The 19,324-nt window shown below is 43.9% G+C and overlaps 2 protein-coding genes across 2 annotated transcripts; one reads left to right on the top strand and one right to left on the bottom strand.

Moving 5' to 3' along the window:
* Positions 1–9,519: 9,519 nt before the first annotated feature.
* On the top strand, positions 9,520–11,200 carry LOC120709838 (probable pectinesterase 67). Its single transcript, XM_039995480.1, has 5 exons — positions 9,520–9,803; positions 9,921–10,083; positions 10,203–10,409; positions 10,513–10,760; positions 10,885–11,200. Exons 1-5 carry the CDS (start codon positions 9,520–9,522, stop codon positions 11,039–11,041), a joined length of 1,059 nt encoding a protein of 352 aa, XP_039851414.1. The 3' UTR covers positions 11,042–11,200.
* Positions 11,201–16,120: 4,920 nt separating this feature from the next.
* On the bottom strand, positions 16,121–18,700 carry LOC120710619. The gene is made up of 2 exons (XM_039996251.1): positions 17,835–18,700; positions 16,121–16,566 (listed from the first exon to the last, which is right to left on the bottom strand). Coding segments are annotated over exons 1-2 (801 nt in total). The 5' UTR covers positions 18,635–18,700; the 3' UTR covers positions 16,121–16,565.
* Positions 18,701–19,324: the final 624 nt, after the last annotated feature.

Raw genomic sequence — 19,324 nt, 5'->3', positions numbered from 1 at the left:
ACAAAAGGGGCCCGTTTTCCCTCATTCCCGCCAAATCTTATGTTTATTTTTGTTTCTTTTTATTTCTCTTTTAAAATAGGCTTTTATTTGTTAATTCAGTTAAAAAATTATGATTCCAAAAATTATGGAATAAAATTTCTTATCTCTATGTAAACTTGATACACGCAACAAAAATGATTAATTTTCATTCAAGTGATTGGGTCAACGAAATATCTAACTTTTTTGAAATCATATTTGTTATTTTGACCATGCAAAAAATATTAGGTGAATAAATTTTTTCAAACTGTTGCTTTTCGACATAAAGTGGATTCTATCACGATATTAAAGTTTAAAAAGTAAATTTTACATAAAATTAAGCAATTTCATGATATTAATGAGTATTGTGTGAGTTTGTGAGATTGTGTGTGTGTTAGTGAGATTGTGTGTGTTAGTGAGAGAGTATAGTGTGTTAGTGTGAATGTAATTTCATGAAATAAATAAAATTAGTTGAGTAATCCATATTATTGTATGAAAATTATACTTGAGTCTGATAATTAAGTGAAAATTATAAAAAATGATATACATATATATATATATAACACATAAAGAATAATGGTACAGTACATATATAATAAAATTATTCGAATTGTCATTACTTTTGTATATAATAATAGAAACTGATTCAAGTACATGAAAGATTAGCGGTAACAGATTTTTTCTTGACAAATGTCCCTTGATTATGATCACGGCGCAAGTATGGAGCATCATCATTGGCTAGCAGGATGCATGGATCAGCATTTACTTCGAACGGTGGAATGACAACAAAGTTATTATATTCTTCTGACAAGTCTGTCTTGTCCTCCACTCCAACGATGTTTCTCTTCCCTGATAGAACTATGTATCGCTTAGGCTCATGATCCTTTTACTTGTTTGTCCCCTTCTTTGGCTTGCTGGACATGTCTTTAATGTAGAAAACCTGAGCGACATCCTGAGCTAGGACAAACGGCTCGTCTCTATACCCAAGATTGTTGAGATCAACTATTGTCATCTCATACTCATCTTTTGCTACCCCTCGTCCAGATAGCTTAACCCATTGGCAATGAAATAGAGGCACCTTGAAATTGGGACTGTAATCCAGCTCTCATATCTCTTCAATGTAGCCGTAATATGTGTCCTTTTTTCCATTATTGTCCGTCGCATCCATACGAACACCACTGTTTTGGTTGGTACTCTTTTTATCTTGGGCTATCGTATAAAATGTGTTTCCATTTTATCTCGTACCATTGGTATGTTAAGATATTCCAAGATGGTCCCCTAGCCAATAAGAACAGTTGTTCACTTATATCCGTGTTATGCATTAGATGCTTCCGCAACCAGCTGCCGAAAGTGTTCATGTGCTCACGTGTAATCCATGCCTCAGACTTTTCCGGGAATTCGGAGAGCATAATTTTGTTGTGTTCCTCGATATACGAGTCAACCAAGGATGATTGTTGAAGAACCGCTTAATGCGCTTTCTTGAATGTGAAATCATCTGTGCAAACATAAGATTTCTTTCCTAATGTACATTTTCCAGTTAGTCTCCCCTCATATTGCGATTCAGGGACCCCAATCGGTTTAAGGTCATCAATAAAGTCAACACAAAAGTCAATGACCTCCTCAGTTCCGTAGGCACTGGCGATGCTTCCTTCTGGACGAGCTCGATTACGAACACATTTCTTGAGTACCCCCATAAATCTTTCGAATGGGAATATGTTGTGTAGAAATACTGGTCCGAGGATATCAATCTCTTTCACAAAGTGCACTAGAAGATGTGTCATGATGTTGAAGAAAGATGGTAGAAATATCAGTTCAAAGCCAACAAGGCATTGCACCACATCGTTTTGCAGCTTTATCAAATTGTCCGGGTCAATTACCTTCTGAGAAACTGCGTTGAGGAAGGCACATAGCTTCATGATGGTTAACCGGATGTTATCAGGAAGAATCCCCCGTAGCAAAACCGGAAGAAGTTCGGTCATAAGCACGTGGCAGTCATGGGACTTGAGATTTGTAAATTTCTTCTCTGCCAAATTTAAGATTCCTTTTATATTGGATGAGTATCTAGATGGAACCTTTATACTGCTCAAGCAGTCAAACATGGTTTCCTTCTCTTCCTTGCTAAGAGTATAGATGGCAGGACTTAAGTATTCTCGTCCATTATCTCGCTGTTGTGGATGTAAGGCATCTCGTTCTTCCATACGTTGCAATTCTTGGCGTCCTTCTACTGTATATTTTGTCTTTCCATAAACTCCCAAGAATGCTATCAGATTGACGCAAAGATTCTGCGTGAGGTGCATCACATCAATTGCATGACGAACATCTAAGACTTCCCAATATGGTAGCTCCCAAAATATAGATTTCTTTTTCCACATGGGCGCCATTCTATTTTCGTTCGAAACAGGTTGGCTACCAGGTCCCTTTCCAAAAATAATTTCTAGATATTTTACCATGTTGAAGACGTCTTTACCACTACGGTGCATCGGTTTTGTTCGGTGGTTCGCTTGGCCTTTGAAATGCTTGCCCTTCTTTCATACCGCATGCCTGATGGGAAGAAATCAACGATGACCCATGTATACAACCTTCTTACATTGAGTCAACCATATATTATCGGTATCATCTAAACAGTGTGTGCATGCTTTATATCCCTTATTCGAATGTCCTGACAAGTTACTAAGAGCAGGCCAGTCATTGATCGTTACGAACAGCAATGCTCGTAGGTTGAAGTTTTCCTATTTGTATTCATCCCACATCCGTACACCTTCATCGCCCCAGAGCAATAAGTGTTCTTCGACCAATGGTCTTAGGTACACATCAATTTCATTTCCGGGCTGCTTTGAGCCCGGAATAAGCACTGGCATCATGATGAACTTCCGTTTCATGCAGAGCCATGGTGAAAAATTGTACATACAAAGAGTCACAGGCCAAGTGCTGTGACCACTGCTCATCTCACCAAAAGAATTCATGACATCCGTACTCAAACCGAACCTTATATTTCTCGCATCCAAATCAAATTCAAGGTACGTTCTATCTATTTTTCTCCACTGCAACCCATCAGCGGGGTGTCTCAACATCGAGTCTTGCTTGCGTTCCTTTTTGTGCCATCGCATCAACTTAGCATTATCTTTATTTCTAAACAGACGCTTAAAATGTGGTATTATAGGCGAGTACCACATGACCTTCGCAGGAACTCTCTTCCGGGGAGGCTCCCCCTCGACATCGCCAGGATCATTTTTTCTAATCCTGTAACGCAATGCACTGCATAAGGGACATGCATCCAAATTCTCGTACTCACCTCGGTAGAGGATGCAGTCGTTGGGGCATGCATGTATCTTTTGCACTTCCAATCCTAAAGGGCAAACAAGTTGTTTGGCTTCATACGTTGCGGTAAACAATTCGTTGTCCTTAGGAAGCATTTTTTTAACAAGTTTGAGTAATTCACCAAATTCCTTGTCGAATACACCATTTGTCGACTTCCATTGCAGCAACTCCAAGGTGGTGCCAAGTTTCTTCAATCCATTTTGACAATCTGGGTACACCAACTTACGGTGGTCCTCTAACATCTCCTGGAACTTCAACCTCTCTGTTTCACTCTCACAGTCTGCCTGCACATTGTGCAATGCCTGCCCCAGATCGTCGCTGGGATCGTTTTCTGCTACATCTACTTTGGGCTCTTCCATGGGAATATCGTCATCGAATGCACCGAATCCAGCATTCCCGGTAAAGTGGTCGTCAAAATCTTCTTCATTGTCTTCCATGGTAACCCCCTGTTCTCCGTGCTTCGTCCAACAAACATACTTCTCCATGAAACCATTTGCGAAAATATGGCTGTGTAGGATTCTTCAAGATGAGTAATCCTTGTTATTGTTGCAATGAACACACGGGCTGCACATAAAACCATTCTGCTTGTTTGCTTCAGTCACAGATAAAAAATAATGCAGGCCTTCAATGAATTCGTTCGAACGTTGGTCAGCATTGTACATCCATTGTCGGTCCATCTGTATTTTAAAGAAATCGATTTGAATTCTTTACACGTATCGAATAAATAAAATATATCAAAACCTAAATTAAACTAAATGTAACATAACATTTTAAAGAACACTATTTTCAATATCCAGAAACCCTCTAGAAGAAAAAAAACTTTATTTCAGAAAATGTATATGTCGGTAACCTCGACCCTGCGGTGATGACACTGCCTTTCCGGGGGGACACGGTGCTATACAAGTACGTCACCAATAGGCCAGTCGCAACACCAACATTTACGGTTGATAGGAACACAACACTTGGCACAGGCAGCATGCTCATTGATATGCTCTCAGTGCAACAACGGCCACGCTGACTGTGCCAAATGCTGTGTTCGTATTAACCGCAAGTGCTGGTGTTGCGACCAGCCCATTGGTGACGTCCTTATAACACATCATGTATCCCCGAAATGTAATGCCGCCACCGTTGAATGGAAATTAAAGACGTATACTTGTTTCGAAATAAAAAATTTTAAGCTTCTAGATGGTTTCAGTGTGAGCATGAACGAATACATCACTAGAGTGTCAAAATAATCCATTCATAATACAAAAAATTCTAATATACTCATTTCATTAATTCATTCATGAATACAAAAATCAACTATCCACAATATGGTCATATATACAAGTACATCACATGAAGTGTCTACACTTATTCTAAAAATTTCTACTATCCACATACTCATCTAAATCTAAAAGAAAATCACACCTACATATGCAATCTAAATGTCCAAAAAATGAGCTAACTACATATTTTCTCTATTTCTAAAGCATGAAATAAGCCATACAAGCCAAGAAAGAAGAGAAAAACAAGCCTCAAACCTTTAGCGCCGATGGATGGACGGGAGAATCAAAGATCTTCACAAATGTGGTGAAGAAATGAGCAAGAACTCCCCTCTCCCGAGCCAAGAACAGCAAGAACAAGTGACCTGAATGGCTCGGGCGGGAAGAGAGGGAAGGGGATAAGAGGGCCATGGAGTTTTGTCCCGATTGGAGACACCAACCGGGTGTCTCGGTTGGTGTCTCCAACCGGGACATAAGGCTGCGCGGGCCTTTTGTCCCGGTTAGAGCCACCAACCGGGATAAAAGCCCCCCTTCCAACCGGGACAAAAGGCCCCTGTCCCCCTACTGGCCCGGCTAGCCGTTGGATTCGGGACAAAAGCCTCCTATTGTCCTGTGCCCAAAAGCAATCGGGACAAATGGCCTGGAATAAACAGCTGTAGTAGTGGTGTGCACGCGTTCCATGAAGCAGAGGTACAAACGAGGTCGCACGACGACCAACATGCTGGAGCCTGTCAAAGAGCCAAACATGGATCCCCGGGCCGGTTGTCGACCATGAACCTTTTTTTTTTGTGACAGTAAAAACAAGAACACTACAAACTTTATAAGGAAAATGGCACAGTATTTGCTGATCCGAGGAAAATGGCGCACGCATGCACCCTGCCCCTCCTCAAGCAACCTCACTTTCATACACATAACAAACAACACACACATATAGAAGAAAACATACATGACACACAGTACAGGCGACAAATATAGTTGCGCGCTACAGTACTCCTGCAGCTTTATTCATTAGCTTATTATTGGGATATGATGACGACGAAGCTCTTTTGGGGTAATGACGACTACTAGTCTACTACTCGGCTTCGGCACAAGTGAAGAAGATTGGCCTGCAGCTCACTTCTCCGGCCTTTTTCCCTGCTGCTGCCTTGTTCGCCTTGCCGGCGGCCATCCTGGTGACAACGCTGGACATCTTGCGCTGTCCCAACAACACCGCGGCGAGCTTCTTCTGACGCTTGACCACCTCACCGTGGAAGTACCCGTACCTGCAGTCCATTGAGCAGAACCCCATGCTCCTGCATCACCAAAAAATCATGTTTGATTAACTATGCGTGTTTGTTTAGTTACATCTTAACATGCTTGTTTGGTTACTGGACGGTAGCCGGCACATGATTGCACGTAGGAGTGGTACCCTAGTGGTATCTTCACAATTCAACTTTTACTCTTATATATTTTTAGCTCAAAATTATATAAGATTAGAGTCTGGTTCTTTTATGGGTTATGGCCCAGTTCTTAGATTATCTAAGTCGAATTTCAAGGCCCTTTAGCATCCCTATGTGTAGTGATGCCATTCCTCCCAGCACGATCGACCGATCAGTCATCAAAAGGCAGCTTATTACATACATGTACACATAGACGGTGTGGCCAGTGGTGTCGCGGCGGCAGCGCTTGCAGGTGAGGAGGAGGGACGACATGTCGACATGCGGCTGGTGGAGCGGGGCGGCACGGGCGACGCAGCAAAGCCTGGTGGACAGCGCGAGGGTGATGTCGCGGGCGCTGGTGCGAGCAGGCTCGACGACGCGGCCGAGGTGCGCCGAGGCGGCGAGGGCCGCGGGGAGGCCGACGCAGCTGTCCAGGACGCAGGGGATCCCGGCCGTGAACGCCCCCGCGAAGCGCGGCCTCTTCTCAGTGGGCGCGTGCTGTGGCAGCTGCTGCCAGCTTGCCGGCCTGCTCGCCTGCTTCGGCATGCTAGCTACTGGTGCCTGTGCTTTGCGCTGCTTTGTGCGCGACAAGTGAAGAACTGGTGTGTGGACTGGATGGTTTGAGGGATGGAGGGGCCGGGGCTACGTTCTTATAGGGCGAGGGACTGCGGGGGAAGGGGTTCTTTATTTCGTTGTGAATGTCTATCTCATTTTGTGATTTATCTTTCTCTGGAGGAATCTGTTTTGTTGCCACCCTGGGTGTAGCTAGAGGAACATCATGATGCTACCCAGCTAGGTCTCCCGGCCAGAGGAAGATCTTGGTCTAATATTCAATAGTCTTTCAAGATTCTATTAATATTTGGAGTCCAAAATTGAATTGTATCTAAACAAAATTAAAATGTGGAGATGTCTTGTATATTTACGAACAACTTATAATTAATTGTTAACCGTCGAGCACAGTAGCATACACAGTACTTGTTCCAATATCTTGATAAGTTGGTGCATCAATAAGGCAAAGCCACTGTAGATGATGCACAAAGATGCAAGATATTCCATTTATATGTGATCGGAATTCGGAAACATTTTCCATATTTGAAGTTCTTAGTTCTTGCATACATGTTCAATATGGCGATATTAATTAAGTCTGCCTACAATATGGCGATATTAATTAAGTCTGCCTACACTCAATATATGGATACAAAATATGTTGCTGATCTCGGGTGTTGGATTTAGAAAAATAATGTTCCCAAAATTCACCACTGACATAATAATTCCTTGACCTTGATTTAGACATACCTTCACTCTGTTCGGCTGGCCGTGGCTGATGACTGGTCTTGATTTGCTGCGAGAGAAAGTACTGCTGGCTGGTTGGTGGCTGGTGGCTGATGCTGATTTGGTGTGAGAGAAAAGCACTGCTGCTACTTGCCTGCAGAACAGTGGCTACTTATTCCAAAACCTATATACAATGCATTCACCAAATATACCATAGCCATCAATGGTGCAATAATCAAAACTTTATATTACTTTTTTTTGTAGTTGAGATGATCGCATGTCAATCCTTCTAGATCTGTTTATGAATAAATGGAATATTTAGTTTCTGCCATTGCTACTTTGCTAGCCATTATTGACTTACTGTGGTACTCTGGACCTTCAAGCCTATGATATCCTTTTATGATTTATTACTATTTGCTCACAAAATTACATCAGCATCACTCACACTCATTCATTGTCTCTTGCTCATTAAACTTAGTTGAATGTATATATATTACCGGGTCCTTAATGACATATTGGAGACCCAACACTTCTAGCAAAAAGATTGAAACAAATGTAAAATTATGGTAAGATCATCTGATCATACCTTGCTTTCTCTGGTCATTCTTATTGCGATGCCAGGATCTGCAGTTCTCCTCGACAAGGTGAAAATGGACATAAAAATAATATAATATTCCGCTTATGGAGCTCTAGTCTCTACTCCAAGCATTCACTCATGATTTTGCTCTTGAAACTCTTGAGGCGCAGCACTTCTCGTGGCTACGTCGGGTTTCAGGAGCTGAATCATCGGGTTTTATAGGCCACACGGCATCGTCGCTTCAGCCTTTCACTTTACACTTTCCTTATTAATCTAGGCCCCTAAATTTATCGGCATTTATAATACGCATAGATACCGGCATCGTACCATTGCACATGAGGACCCAATTCTGAATATGTGTAGTTTAAGTGGTGTACACCTACCAGATACCCAAAATAAAATTTTTGAAAAGTGCAAAAGTGTGGTGAACCATCTAATGCTAAGGTTGCTGAGTCACTGACATGCTGGCCAACACATGCCTGGTGTGACACTCACAACAAACCTGTCAGTGCTAGCTGCCACACACAATAGCTTATGGTGCACACCAAACTATCCAGATATAGCCATGCAAAATCTTGTTGTGATGCGGCCCTTTCCTGCCTCGGAGGAGCAAGCAGGACGTGAGGTTGGATCCTCTCATGTGAGACTGCTAGAGGGATCGTATACTGTGTTATCTCGGACGTGTAAAGGGTAGGCGAGTTACAAAGGTGAAGGATAGCGTGCATTTTTGTAACATTATTCAGGATAGGTGATGACCTCGCTTGGCAGTGCATTGTGGCCGGCTTGGTTTAACGCGAGCTTTGCTGTAAAGTTTTGGCTCAACCAGAACAGACTCTGTCTTAATAACTAACAGAATTTGTATTGAGGTTAATTGTCTTTTAGTAATAGCCTTTATTTTTCGGATGGTGACAATTTCTTTTTAAGTTCAGTGTAAACTCGTGCTATTATTAGCTCGGACGTGGAAAGCGTAGGTGAAGTTCACAACTAATCTAGTAGTGTTCCTCAAGAACTAGAAGGCCTTCTAGAGAGCAAGAAAGTTGAAGATTAGTATGCCTTGCCAACATTCAGTTAAGCTTTTCAGTACTGACAATCAAGTGTTGCTGAGTAGATAACGTTGCTCGGATGATGTGTATAGCTTGGATGGGCAAGATGCAGTGCAATCTATTGGAGCACCGGCCAAACAGTGCCTTGAGAGGAAGGCGAAGGATATATTTGTCCTTGGTTACCTGTGGTGTGGCTTTGTTTTATGTGAGAACTTGGCTGTAAAGTTTTGGCTCATCCACAGAACAAAAATTATTTTAGGGCCTAACAGATTTCATATTGAGGTTAAGTTAAAAATTGTCTTTCAGATGTTATTTTTGAATGGTGACAGTAATTGCTTCTGTGAATTGGGTGTAGAACTGTAGATAGGTGGAAATTGCGCTGTTGTTGGACATGCATGCATGTGAAACGTACGTGTCGGCACCGCGAGGACAGCTGGGTTGAGGAACCAGGCTCCGGTTTTCCCTCCCAGCCTTCCCCTGCCCCGCGGCAGCGAGCGGCCAGGAAGCGAGCTCCGCGTTAAGAGCCCCGGCGCTTCCGCCGCATTGCCCCTCTTAGAAACTAGCTAAGCTGATCTTGCAGGATCGCACGCGCGCGCGAACGAGAACCGACGATGGCCCGGCTGTGCCGCCTCCGCCTCCGCCTCCTCCCCTTGCTGCTGCTCGCCGCCGCGGCGGTGCTGACGTCGGCGCCCGGCGGCGCGCTCGCCAAGTCGAAGCTCGCCAAGAAGAGCGACGACATCGTGAACGGGCCCCTCCTCACCGACAAGCTCAAGGCGAAGCGGACGCTGATCGTCGGCCCGGACGAGGAGTTCAAGACCGTGCAGTCCGCCATCGACGCCGTGCCCGCCGGCAACGCCGAGTGGATCATCGTCCACCTCCGCTCCGGCGTGCATAAGTATATATGCTGCGCGCTTCCTGCTTATTAGGCCTGTCATCAGTCTTGGTTACAGTAGGAAGGGTAAGCTGCTGATTGATGTCGTGAGCATGTGCATGTGTATGGTGGTGCGTGCAGGGGGAAAGTCGTGATCCCGAAGAACAAGCCGTTCATCTTCGTGAGGGGCAACGGCAAGGGCCGGACCTCCATCTCCCACGAGTCCGCCTCCCCCGACAACGCCGAGTCCGCAGCGTTCACCGTCAACGCCGACAATGTCATCGTCTTCGGCATCAGCTTCAGGGTCCGTGCATGCATGATCGTCTCTCTCTCTATACAAGTAGTATTGTTTCTTTATCCCTGAATGGACATTGGTCTGACACCATGCATCGTCCGATCCGATCCGATCGCCAACAACGACAGAACACCGCCCGTGCCGGGCTTGTCAACAACCAGGAGATCCGCTCCGTTTCGGCGATGGTGGCCGGCGACAAGGTGGCCTTCTACCACTGCGCCTTCTACAGCCCCCACCACACCCTCTTCGACAGCGCCGGCCGCCACTACTACGAGAGCTGCTACATCCAGGGCAACATCGACTTCATCTTCGGCAGCGGCCAGTCCATATTCCAGGTAACAAATAAACTAGCTAGCAGATAGCTGCCTCCTCCAACACATTACACATACGACGTGCAGCTAGCTATCGCCTGAAACGGCAGCCCTGCCTGTGGTGCAGTGCCCGGAGATCTTCGTGAAGCCTGACCGGCGGACGGAGATCCTGGGCTCCATCACCGCGCAGGACCGGAAGGTCGACGACGACACCAGCGGCTTCGTGTTCCTCAAGGGCAAGGTGTACGGCGTCGGCGAGGTCTACCTGGGCCGGGTCACCGCGCCCGACTCGCGCGTCATCTTCGCCGACACCTACCTCTCCAAGACCATCAACCCGGCCGGGTGGACCACCATAGGCTACACCGGCAGCACCGAGTAAGTGACAAGCAATAGTAGTAGCATACGTACGCCATGAATGGTTGCCAAGAATGGTCATGATCGTGATGGGGTTTTATTTGCTGCGATTGCCCGGTGATCTGACTCGATCGCATGCATGCAGTAAGGTGATGCTCGCGGAGTTCAACTGCACGGGGCCCGGCTCCGATGCGGCCAAGCGCGTGCCGTGGTCGCGGCGGTTCACCATGAATGAGGCGACCAAGTACCTCAGCGTCGACTTCATCAACGGCAAAGACTGGCTGCCGGCGTACTACTACTGATGATCGATCGACGATCGGGACTGAATGAATGATGTGATCCAACATGCAGTATGCACATGTCATGTGTTGCCATGCTGCTGGCAACTCGTACCCCCTTGACCCCTTCTGATCTCTTCCATGCATGCTGCTCTCAGATGTACCACTAATTTCTGATTGGGACTGAACGATCCATTAATTTCTTGCCATATATATAGGACTGGGACGAAATTCAATTTGTTAATTCTGAGCTCTTCAATCGGTGCATATACGTGACCTTGTTTGCCTTAGAACATATATCCACGATCACCCCTTGTTGGTTAATCCCCAGCTCCCCAAGGGGGGCTAGGGAAATCATCTGCAATGGCGCGGCCGGCGGCCTCAATATTCTTACAGTACATCATATATACAGTAAGCAAGCAGAACTCCAATCCTCGTAAATCATAATATATATGCTGGACAGCGTACACACTATTACAGGTCATTGCAAATGTCTCGTCACCGTCCGTTCATTATTTCACCGCCAGTTTATAATAAGACCCGACGGTAGAAGAGACATGTTAATTACAACCTGATGGTGATGCCTGCGCCACCTAGATATTTTCCCCTCCCTCCCCTCTCTATACCTTTCTCATTCCTTATCCTCCACCGACATCTCCCTCTCCCCTCTCGATCTCTCCACCCTTGCTCCACCGATCTCCCTCCTATGCTTGCATCCCTCCATCAATCTCCCTCCCGCGCTGACGCCTTCCTCCCTCCCCGACCGTTGTGCCTCCCTTCCTTCCCCTCCTTCCCTTGATGGGCGGCGGCGTGAGGCGGCATGGGGCCATGGCGCCGAGCAGCAGCGCCTCCCCTCACCTTCCTTGCTCTCACCCCTTTCACCCCTCGTGGCAGCGGCAACGAAGCGAGGTCACGCGCGGCGGCAGTGCTGAGTAGCGGAGCATGCTAGGCGGCGCGCGCAGCGGGGTCGTGACGTGGGCGTGGGGCTGTGACTGCGCGGGGCAACGGCGCGGTTGCGGGCGCGACGGTGCAGAGGGTGCGACAGCGCGGGCTCTAGGAGCCGGTGCAAGCGCGGCTGCACGGCGCGGCGCGAGCGCGGCCGCTGGGGGTGTTGGTGTGGGCTCGGCTGCACAGCAGGGCGCGTAGGCACAGGGCCACAGAGCACGCACGATACTGTGACCGGGCGGCGCAGAGGCAGGCAAAGCATTGTTTTGTGACAGGGATAACACCGTCGGTTTCAGAACCAGCGGTGATGGCCATCTCCATCACCATCGAGTTAAATCCAGCAGGCCCCAAAACCGGTGGTGATGGCTATTTTAAACCGATGGTGATGACGGGTGCTAGAGTAGTAACACTAATATGAAAACAATTTTTAGATGCCGGTAAAAATGCATTTATAGGGGCGGCTGCAATACCCACCCCTAGTTCTCGTAGCTAAAAATGTTATTTTTAGTTTGAGGGGCAGCATTCTCGTCATGATACGTCCTGATCATGTAGTTCTCACCAAATCCACCCACCAACCTATGCCATCTGATTGTAGTTGTGTCGCTAAATTCTCTCGTATTCTTGCAGATTTATCAAGGGCAAGGTATCATACGTGTCTTCTCAATTCTTGTGTGGTCTCCACAGCTTGAATGAATTTATTAAGTTATCAAAGGAAATAGGCTTCCGTCCTTCGTGCTTCATACATTCATATCCTATCCATCTCTGAATAGCAACAAATAATTTAAATAGATAAAAACAAGCACTTCAGTAATTTGGTAAATAAATGATAAATAAATATATACATCTATAAGTGCGTAGATGTTGAAAAAAGTCAATTTAACATGTACTAAATATAAAATTCAAAATCCAACTTATTATCGTACCATTAAATCTTAGAAAAACTATCATGCATTTATATAAATATAGAAAGAAATATATGAAATTCTTTTCTCAAAGGAAATGGAGCCCTTAATGACAATAAATATATACTTCTGTATATGTGTAGATGTTGAAAAAAAAAGTCAATTTAACATGTACTAAATAGAAAAATTAAAATTCAATCTATTATTGTACCACTAAATCTTCAAGAAAAATCTATCATGCGTGTGCGTAAAGGTAGAAAAAAATAAATCAAATCCTTTTCTGGAAAGAAATGGAGCCCCAAATAGCCATAAATATATACTCCTATATATGCGTCAAAATTGAAAAAAAGTCAATTTATCTTGTAGTAAATAAAAAAAATCAAAAACCAATCTTTTATTGTCCAACTAAATCTTGGAGAAAAAACAATCATGAATTTGTATAAATATAAAAAAATAAATTCTTCATCTCTCTCCTCTCTGGATATAGAGTTATTTACTTGGGAACGAGGCTAAAGCTTACATATTGAACCCAAATGATTTTCATAATCATGTTCACTACAACAAAATCAGATGGTAGCTATGCTTATATTGTTATGCTATTGAAAGTGTGTCTACATTTTGTGTGGTTTTGCTATTAGATATGGTTGTTGATACGTTTCAGTAAGCGTTTCATAACTTACAACTTCGATAGCGTTTCAAAACTTACAACTTAGATACATTTTTAAATTGGTATTGACACGTTTTAATAAAGCACTTGTAAAGTTAGTATCTAGATACGTTATTAGATATTGACATGTCTTAAGAAAGCGCATCAAAAATTTTCTGTAACACGTCTCAAGAAAGAAATTAGAGAAGCTTTTTTTAAAAAAAATGTAAAAAAAAAACAACCAGGCTATCCTTTGAACCTGCAACCTTCTGATATGAAAAAGCTCCTAACATACCATCTAAAAAGCATCTCTCCACCGCCTCTAGAGTCAAGATCACCGGCACCTCCAACGTAGCCACCACCTCTACGAGCACCTTCACCATAGCCAACATACACCCAGTGGTCAACCCCTAGCACTGAAATGACGGTCTTATTACCACGTCACCGATGCCACCCTTGATTATTCATCCATGTGCTAGCCTCTGTCGTGGAAGCTACTATATATATATATATATATATATATATATATATATATATATATATATATATATATATATATATATATATATATATATATCACTTTGGCGATCAAATCGTTTTTGTCACCACCATGAGCGGATGGTCCGGTGGAGGCAAGAAGATGGTCCATCCCATAGCAGAATGTTGAGGCTCATTCCAAGGGTATCACTGGTTCGTGCACGCGCAGCGGAAGCTCTTCTAGCGGCGATGTCATATTTGTTTTTTTGTTTTTGTGGTATAAACGTGTCATGTCCCATCACCTGATATAATCTCTCCCCTTTTCCCACACCCTCCATATTTCTGTTCACAGATCCACCTTTCGTAGAACAATTTGATTAGCCAGGGAAAAAGCAGAGAAAGGAGAAAACTAAGAGTAAGCATGCTGGAATCTAGACGAACATGGATGGAATCGGATCCGGATAGCACTTTTACCACATTTTAACTTGGATACAGATACGGATTCGGATGTTATTGGATACGATGCAAAACGGATGTCTCATATTCGGATATTCACTTGATTTGGAACATATAGCAATATTCATTTGTTTTATTCATTATAAACACATTTCAAAGGTATCACTAAAATATTATACAATAAGGAATTAAAGTATGATGGTACAACGGTTGAAGTTAAGAAAAATACATCTCATCAAAACATATTTATCCATAAATATTTAAGTAGTTAATAATATAAAGATTTAAAATGCAAATGAATAAATATTTTAATGGAAATATCAATAGTTATCAAGAATAAATGAAATAAAGTATATATATAATTTTAACAATAAATGGATAAACCAAAGTAAATTAAAATATGATTATCCATACCAAAATATAGTTAATTATGTTCAAATTAATTAAACTTAATATTTATATATCATTAATAATATTAAAACAATTAAGACAAGTAGCACTGCTCATTTGTCAATTGTCATGATCACTTTTAAGAGTTTTACTAAATACAACATTATTATTATTGTTAAAATTAATTCAACTTAATATTTATGTATCATTAGTAATATTAAACCTAGTAGCACATTTCATTTAGTCGTGATCACTCTTAAATAGTTCCACTAAATATATTATTATTAATATTAAAATTAATATCACTAATCATTAGTTACATTACATAGATAGTGTTTTAATAGTTTCCTATGTGTTTATCCTTATTTGAATATGGATTTTGCGGATATTATCGAATACAGATGTGGAATCGGATGAGAAAAATGAGGGAAAATGAATTCGGATACTTCCACTTTAGTACCACATTAAAATGGATACAGATACATATACCCATATTAGAGGCGGATAGGGATGCAAAAAAATTGGATAACCATTTCCACATTTTCACCCCTAACTAAGAGCATGCATAAAGTAACTGCAAGCATACCACCCTTCCTCTAGATCAGCATACTAGGAATGATGTAAGGCTAAGAGAACCCACATGACTCCCAACCAATACAAAAGTAGACATCAACTTTGTTGCCAATATCAGACATTAACACCAGCAGCAGCCAAAAGGAAGAGAATGCCTATGATAATGCAGTAACAAACATCAAGCAGTTTGATGTATTCCCTCCAGCTAAAACATGTATGCTGTCTTCTTAGAATGTGTGTGGTCAGATTACTGTCTTGGCAAATGATATCAGCATCAACATTTGTATCAACCACATGAAACTAATGTTGGTATGCTCTGATCTAATAATTGACTTCATCAGGTCGTCTGAATTTATTTCAGTAGATGTTGGTGGTCAACATTTTTGTTTCAGAGTATCCAAATGAATACTGAGTTTTAACGACACAAATTACTATTGGAGATCTGACAAAAGATGCATCAAAAAGTAGATTATGATCCAGAGAAGGATGAGTTGGATCAACACAAGCAGAGATCGGTATATCAAAGCAGATCTTCGCATTGTGGAAACATGGACGCCCCTGCATGCCATTCCAGAACATGCAGATAGCTGTTATTCGAAACAAAAGCATGCACAGTCCTTACAGGGTAGGCTGAAACAAAAACAAGCAGAAGCTGATAAAACGTCCAACGGAAACGCAACTTGTCTCATAAGGAAACCAGAGAACATAACCGACTAAATGCAAAGATAGGAGCTTATAATAGCTTGCGTACCAATGTGTAAAAAGTAATTGCATCGCCGGCTCATAATCCCTGAGAACATAAAAGGCACAGTGAATAAGGGCTACATGCCTAGAAAATATTACAGCCACCTTCGAGGATATCACCAGTAAGCTGCAGGAAACTCTTGTGCAACTAATTTGTACTGCCTGAAAAAATTGAAATCAACTTCGAGCATATGACCTTATAGAAGGCAACTCTATTCGAGCGGCACATGAACTAACGTTCTTGCGAAACAATAACCTAGCTTCTATGGTTAACAGATCTGCTAGTTGAAAATCTCTGCTTACAATCTAGAACCTTAATGCTGATACAACGAACATGGCCTCCATAGTAACTTGAGCGATCAGGCACTTCAGAGAAACAAGAACTGTCGACTTCTGTAATTATATGTCAACCTCATCTGCATAAAAAGGTAGCATAGGTTTAATCACTAGGTGAACATTTTTGCTCTAGAACAATTTTTATAAGGGAAAAAAGCAGAGCACTCATGTCTTTTGGAAGTAACATATGTTTTTTGGAATGCCTAAGAGAAAGGAAAAGATTCACACAATGTCAGATAAATTTTAAAAGAAACTGAATAGAATCTTTGTCCATCAGTTTGTAATAAAAAAAAATTCCCAAGTACAATTCACAAATGGACACAACTGTTTCCTCTTTTTTGCTTTTTCTACAAATTATATTTTGCATTATTTTTATTTATAGATTTCTCTGAAGTCTTAAGAAACTCTCATTTCTGAGATGTTGAGATGTCTGATAGTGATATTTATGTAGTTAAAACAATTGGAATCCTCATCTCATACTAGCACAGTAGCATATATTAGTTAAAAAGATGTATTCTACAAATAATGTCATGTATCAGCAAATCAATAGTCTGCTCTGCTCTGTTTCAATGAAATAGACCTTATGGCCTATGCATCCATCAAATGGAAGAAATAATTGAATACAACCACACAGAACAGTACTAGTAAATTTCTGTCAAGAAGTATATGCAACTCAGATGGTAGACAAAGCAATGTCACATATTATTGTCCATTGGCATCAACAAATGGTTCCACGAGAAGGATATGTGGACTCTCCTAGTCATTGGCACCTTCTGTTATGTTTCAATTTACTGGAGCCTACTGAGGAATGAACTGGTCCAGCGAAGAAACAAATCAAATATACACTGCATAACTATATTTAAACTAATTAAATTTGTGCAGTAATCTCATCTCATAATATCACTAAAGTCAGCATCTGTTTTGTTCTAAAGAGCCGGACCTTACTTATTCATTGATCAAATTAATGAAGAATAATTTATGTCAGCATGTATGCGTGTAGTTCAGTTCCAACAAATTCCCAAATCCACACTTGAACTGACATAATACAACTACCAATCCAGTTCCTCGTCAGCAGCATACAGCCTTGCACATGAACATGTCCATTGAATCAGTGTGAAGGATAAATACCAACAAAGCAAGATTTATTAGTGTTTTGATTTGTTGTACTAGCTACTAACTGATTGTGGTCTTATTGGTGCCTAACAGATAAGCTGATCACAGAAGAACCAAATCAAACACGTTACACAACTACCCTGCAGGCGTGCACACAATTGTTTGAATAATCCAATCTACCGCATCCCTGCATCTGATCTGAGGATGAGACGAGTGCAAGGACAAGGTTGCTTACCATGAAACAGGAGATGCCTCCGCACCACCGTTGGCCACTTCCCTCGCCTCCTTGTTGATGAGAAGCAGCACCTTGGCGTGCAGATACACGCGGAGAGCTCGCAGACGAAGCCTCTCTGTCGCTGACAGCTCCTTGTCCTGCAGCGCAGCGACTAGCCCCTTGTCTACTGCGCCGCAGGCCGCGTCCATGACGGCGGCCCTGTCCCCGGGGTGGAGGATCCTAAAGACGCCGCCCATCGTCGCCGCGATGAACAGCTCGCGGACGAGCTCCCGCATCTCGTGGGACTCCAACCCCGGAACCTGGCTTGCGCCGTCGATGACCGGGACGAGGCGGCGGTAGGCCGCGCTCCACCGCACCGACTCGTCGTGTCGCCGGTCGAAGCAGCACAGGTGGTAGGCGAGGGCGCGGGGGCGAGGGTCGAACGGCGCGTCGCGGGCCGCCTCCTCGTAGATGCGCAGGGCGTCGTCGGCGCGGCCGTCGCGGGTGGCGAGGAACGCGAGGAGGAGGCGGAGGTCGGCGGCCGCGGCGGGGTCGCCGCCCTCGGCGCGGTCGACGTCGGCGAGCGCGAGGTCGTGCTCGGCGCGGGCGCGGACGTCGCGGAGGTGCTGGCCGTAGAGCGAGTGCGCGCCGAGCAGGGCGGCCTGGAGGCCCTGCGTGGACTCCAGTAACATGAACCTCACGGACGGGACGTAGGGAGAGATCTCCCTGGGCGGCGTCCACCTGGAGACGGCGTGGAGGGCCCCCGCCCCCGCTGCGGCGAGGCCGAGTGCGGCGGCGCGGAGGAGGACGCGGCCGGCCATGGGCAGCACGAGGAGGGCGGAGGGAGGTGGAGAGAGTTGAGTTTGTTGGGGACGAATGGAAACGGGTGCGTGGCTTGGTTTGCTGGCTTGGTATCCCAGCGTGTGCCTGCAGGAGGGGTGATGGACGGTTGCTCAACGTCTTGTCGGCCACGGTTGCTCTTGTGATTGGCCAGCCGAGCACAGATTGGCACACTTTCCAGGCTGCGGCAGCGCCTGAGAAAAAATGTGTGCAAACTTTTTTTTTCGCGATCGTCCGTGAGCACGTTTTTTTATTAAGAAGAAGAAGAAAAGTTACAGGAGGATTGGCTCTAGAGACAAGGAACCAACCCTTTTAGCCCGAAACGAAAATTACACAGAAACGATTTCGCAACAGCTAAATCTACCAAAGGCAGCAATGGCCGGGTGCAGATGCTTAAAACCCGCCTGGAACCAAGCTAGGATCTCATCACCCACCCAAGTTAAGACATTATCTATCGTGCGTACACGCGGTCAAAAGTTCTATCATTCCTCTCCTTCCGCAGCAGCCAGCAGGTGAGGACTAAAGTAAGTCGAAACACCGTCTGTTCTCTTTCGGGATCCTCTTCCTCGCAGCGATCCACCATATAGCAAGGTTGTTTACCCGGGGGTCAGGAGTAACAGCTTCCCAGTCAAACTTGCGCAACAATCTGAACCATATATCTCGAGAAAATG

Source organism: Panicum virgatum, chromosome 5K (assembly GCF_016808335.1).
Source record: "Panicum virgatum strain AP13 chromosome 5K, P.virgatum_v5, whole genome shotgun sequence".
NCBI classification, from domain to species: Eukaryota; Viridiplantae; Streptophyta; class Magnoliopsida; order Poales; family Poaceae; genus Panicum; species Panicum virgatum.
Note: the sequence above shows the minus strand (reverse complement) of the source record. Positions and strands in the feature narration are given on the sequence as shown.

Coding starts and splice junctions, on each gene's coding strand:
- LOC120709838 (XM_039995480.1), top strand. CDS start 9,520: ATGGCCCGGCTGTGCCGCCTCCGCCTCCGCCTCCTCCCCTTGCTGCTG. Junction 10,410..10,512: donor GCGGCCAGTCCATATTCCAG/GTAACAAATAAA, acceptor CCTGTGGTGCAG/TGCCCGGAGATCTTCGTGAA. Junction 10,761..10,884: donor GGCTACACCGGCAGCACCGA/GTAAGTGACAAG, acceptor GCATGCATGCAG/TAAGGTGATGCTCGCGGAGT.
- LOC120710619 (XM_039996251.1), bottom strand. CDS start 18,634: ATGGCCGGCCGCGTCCTCCTCCGCGCCGCCGCACTCGGCCTCGCCGCA.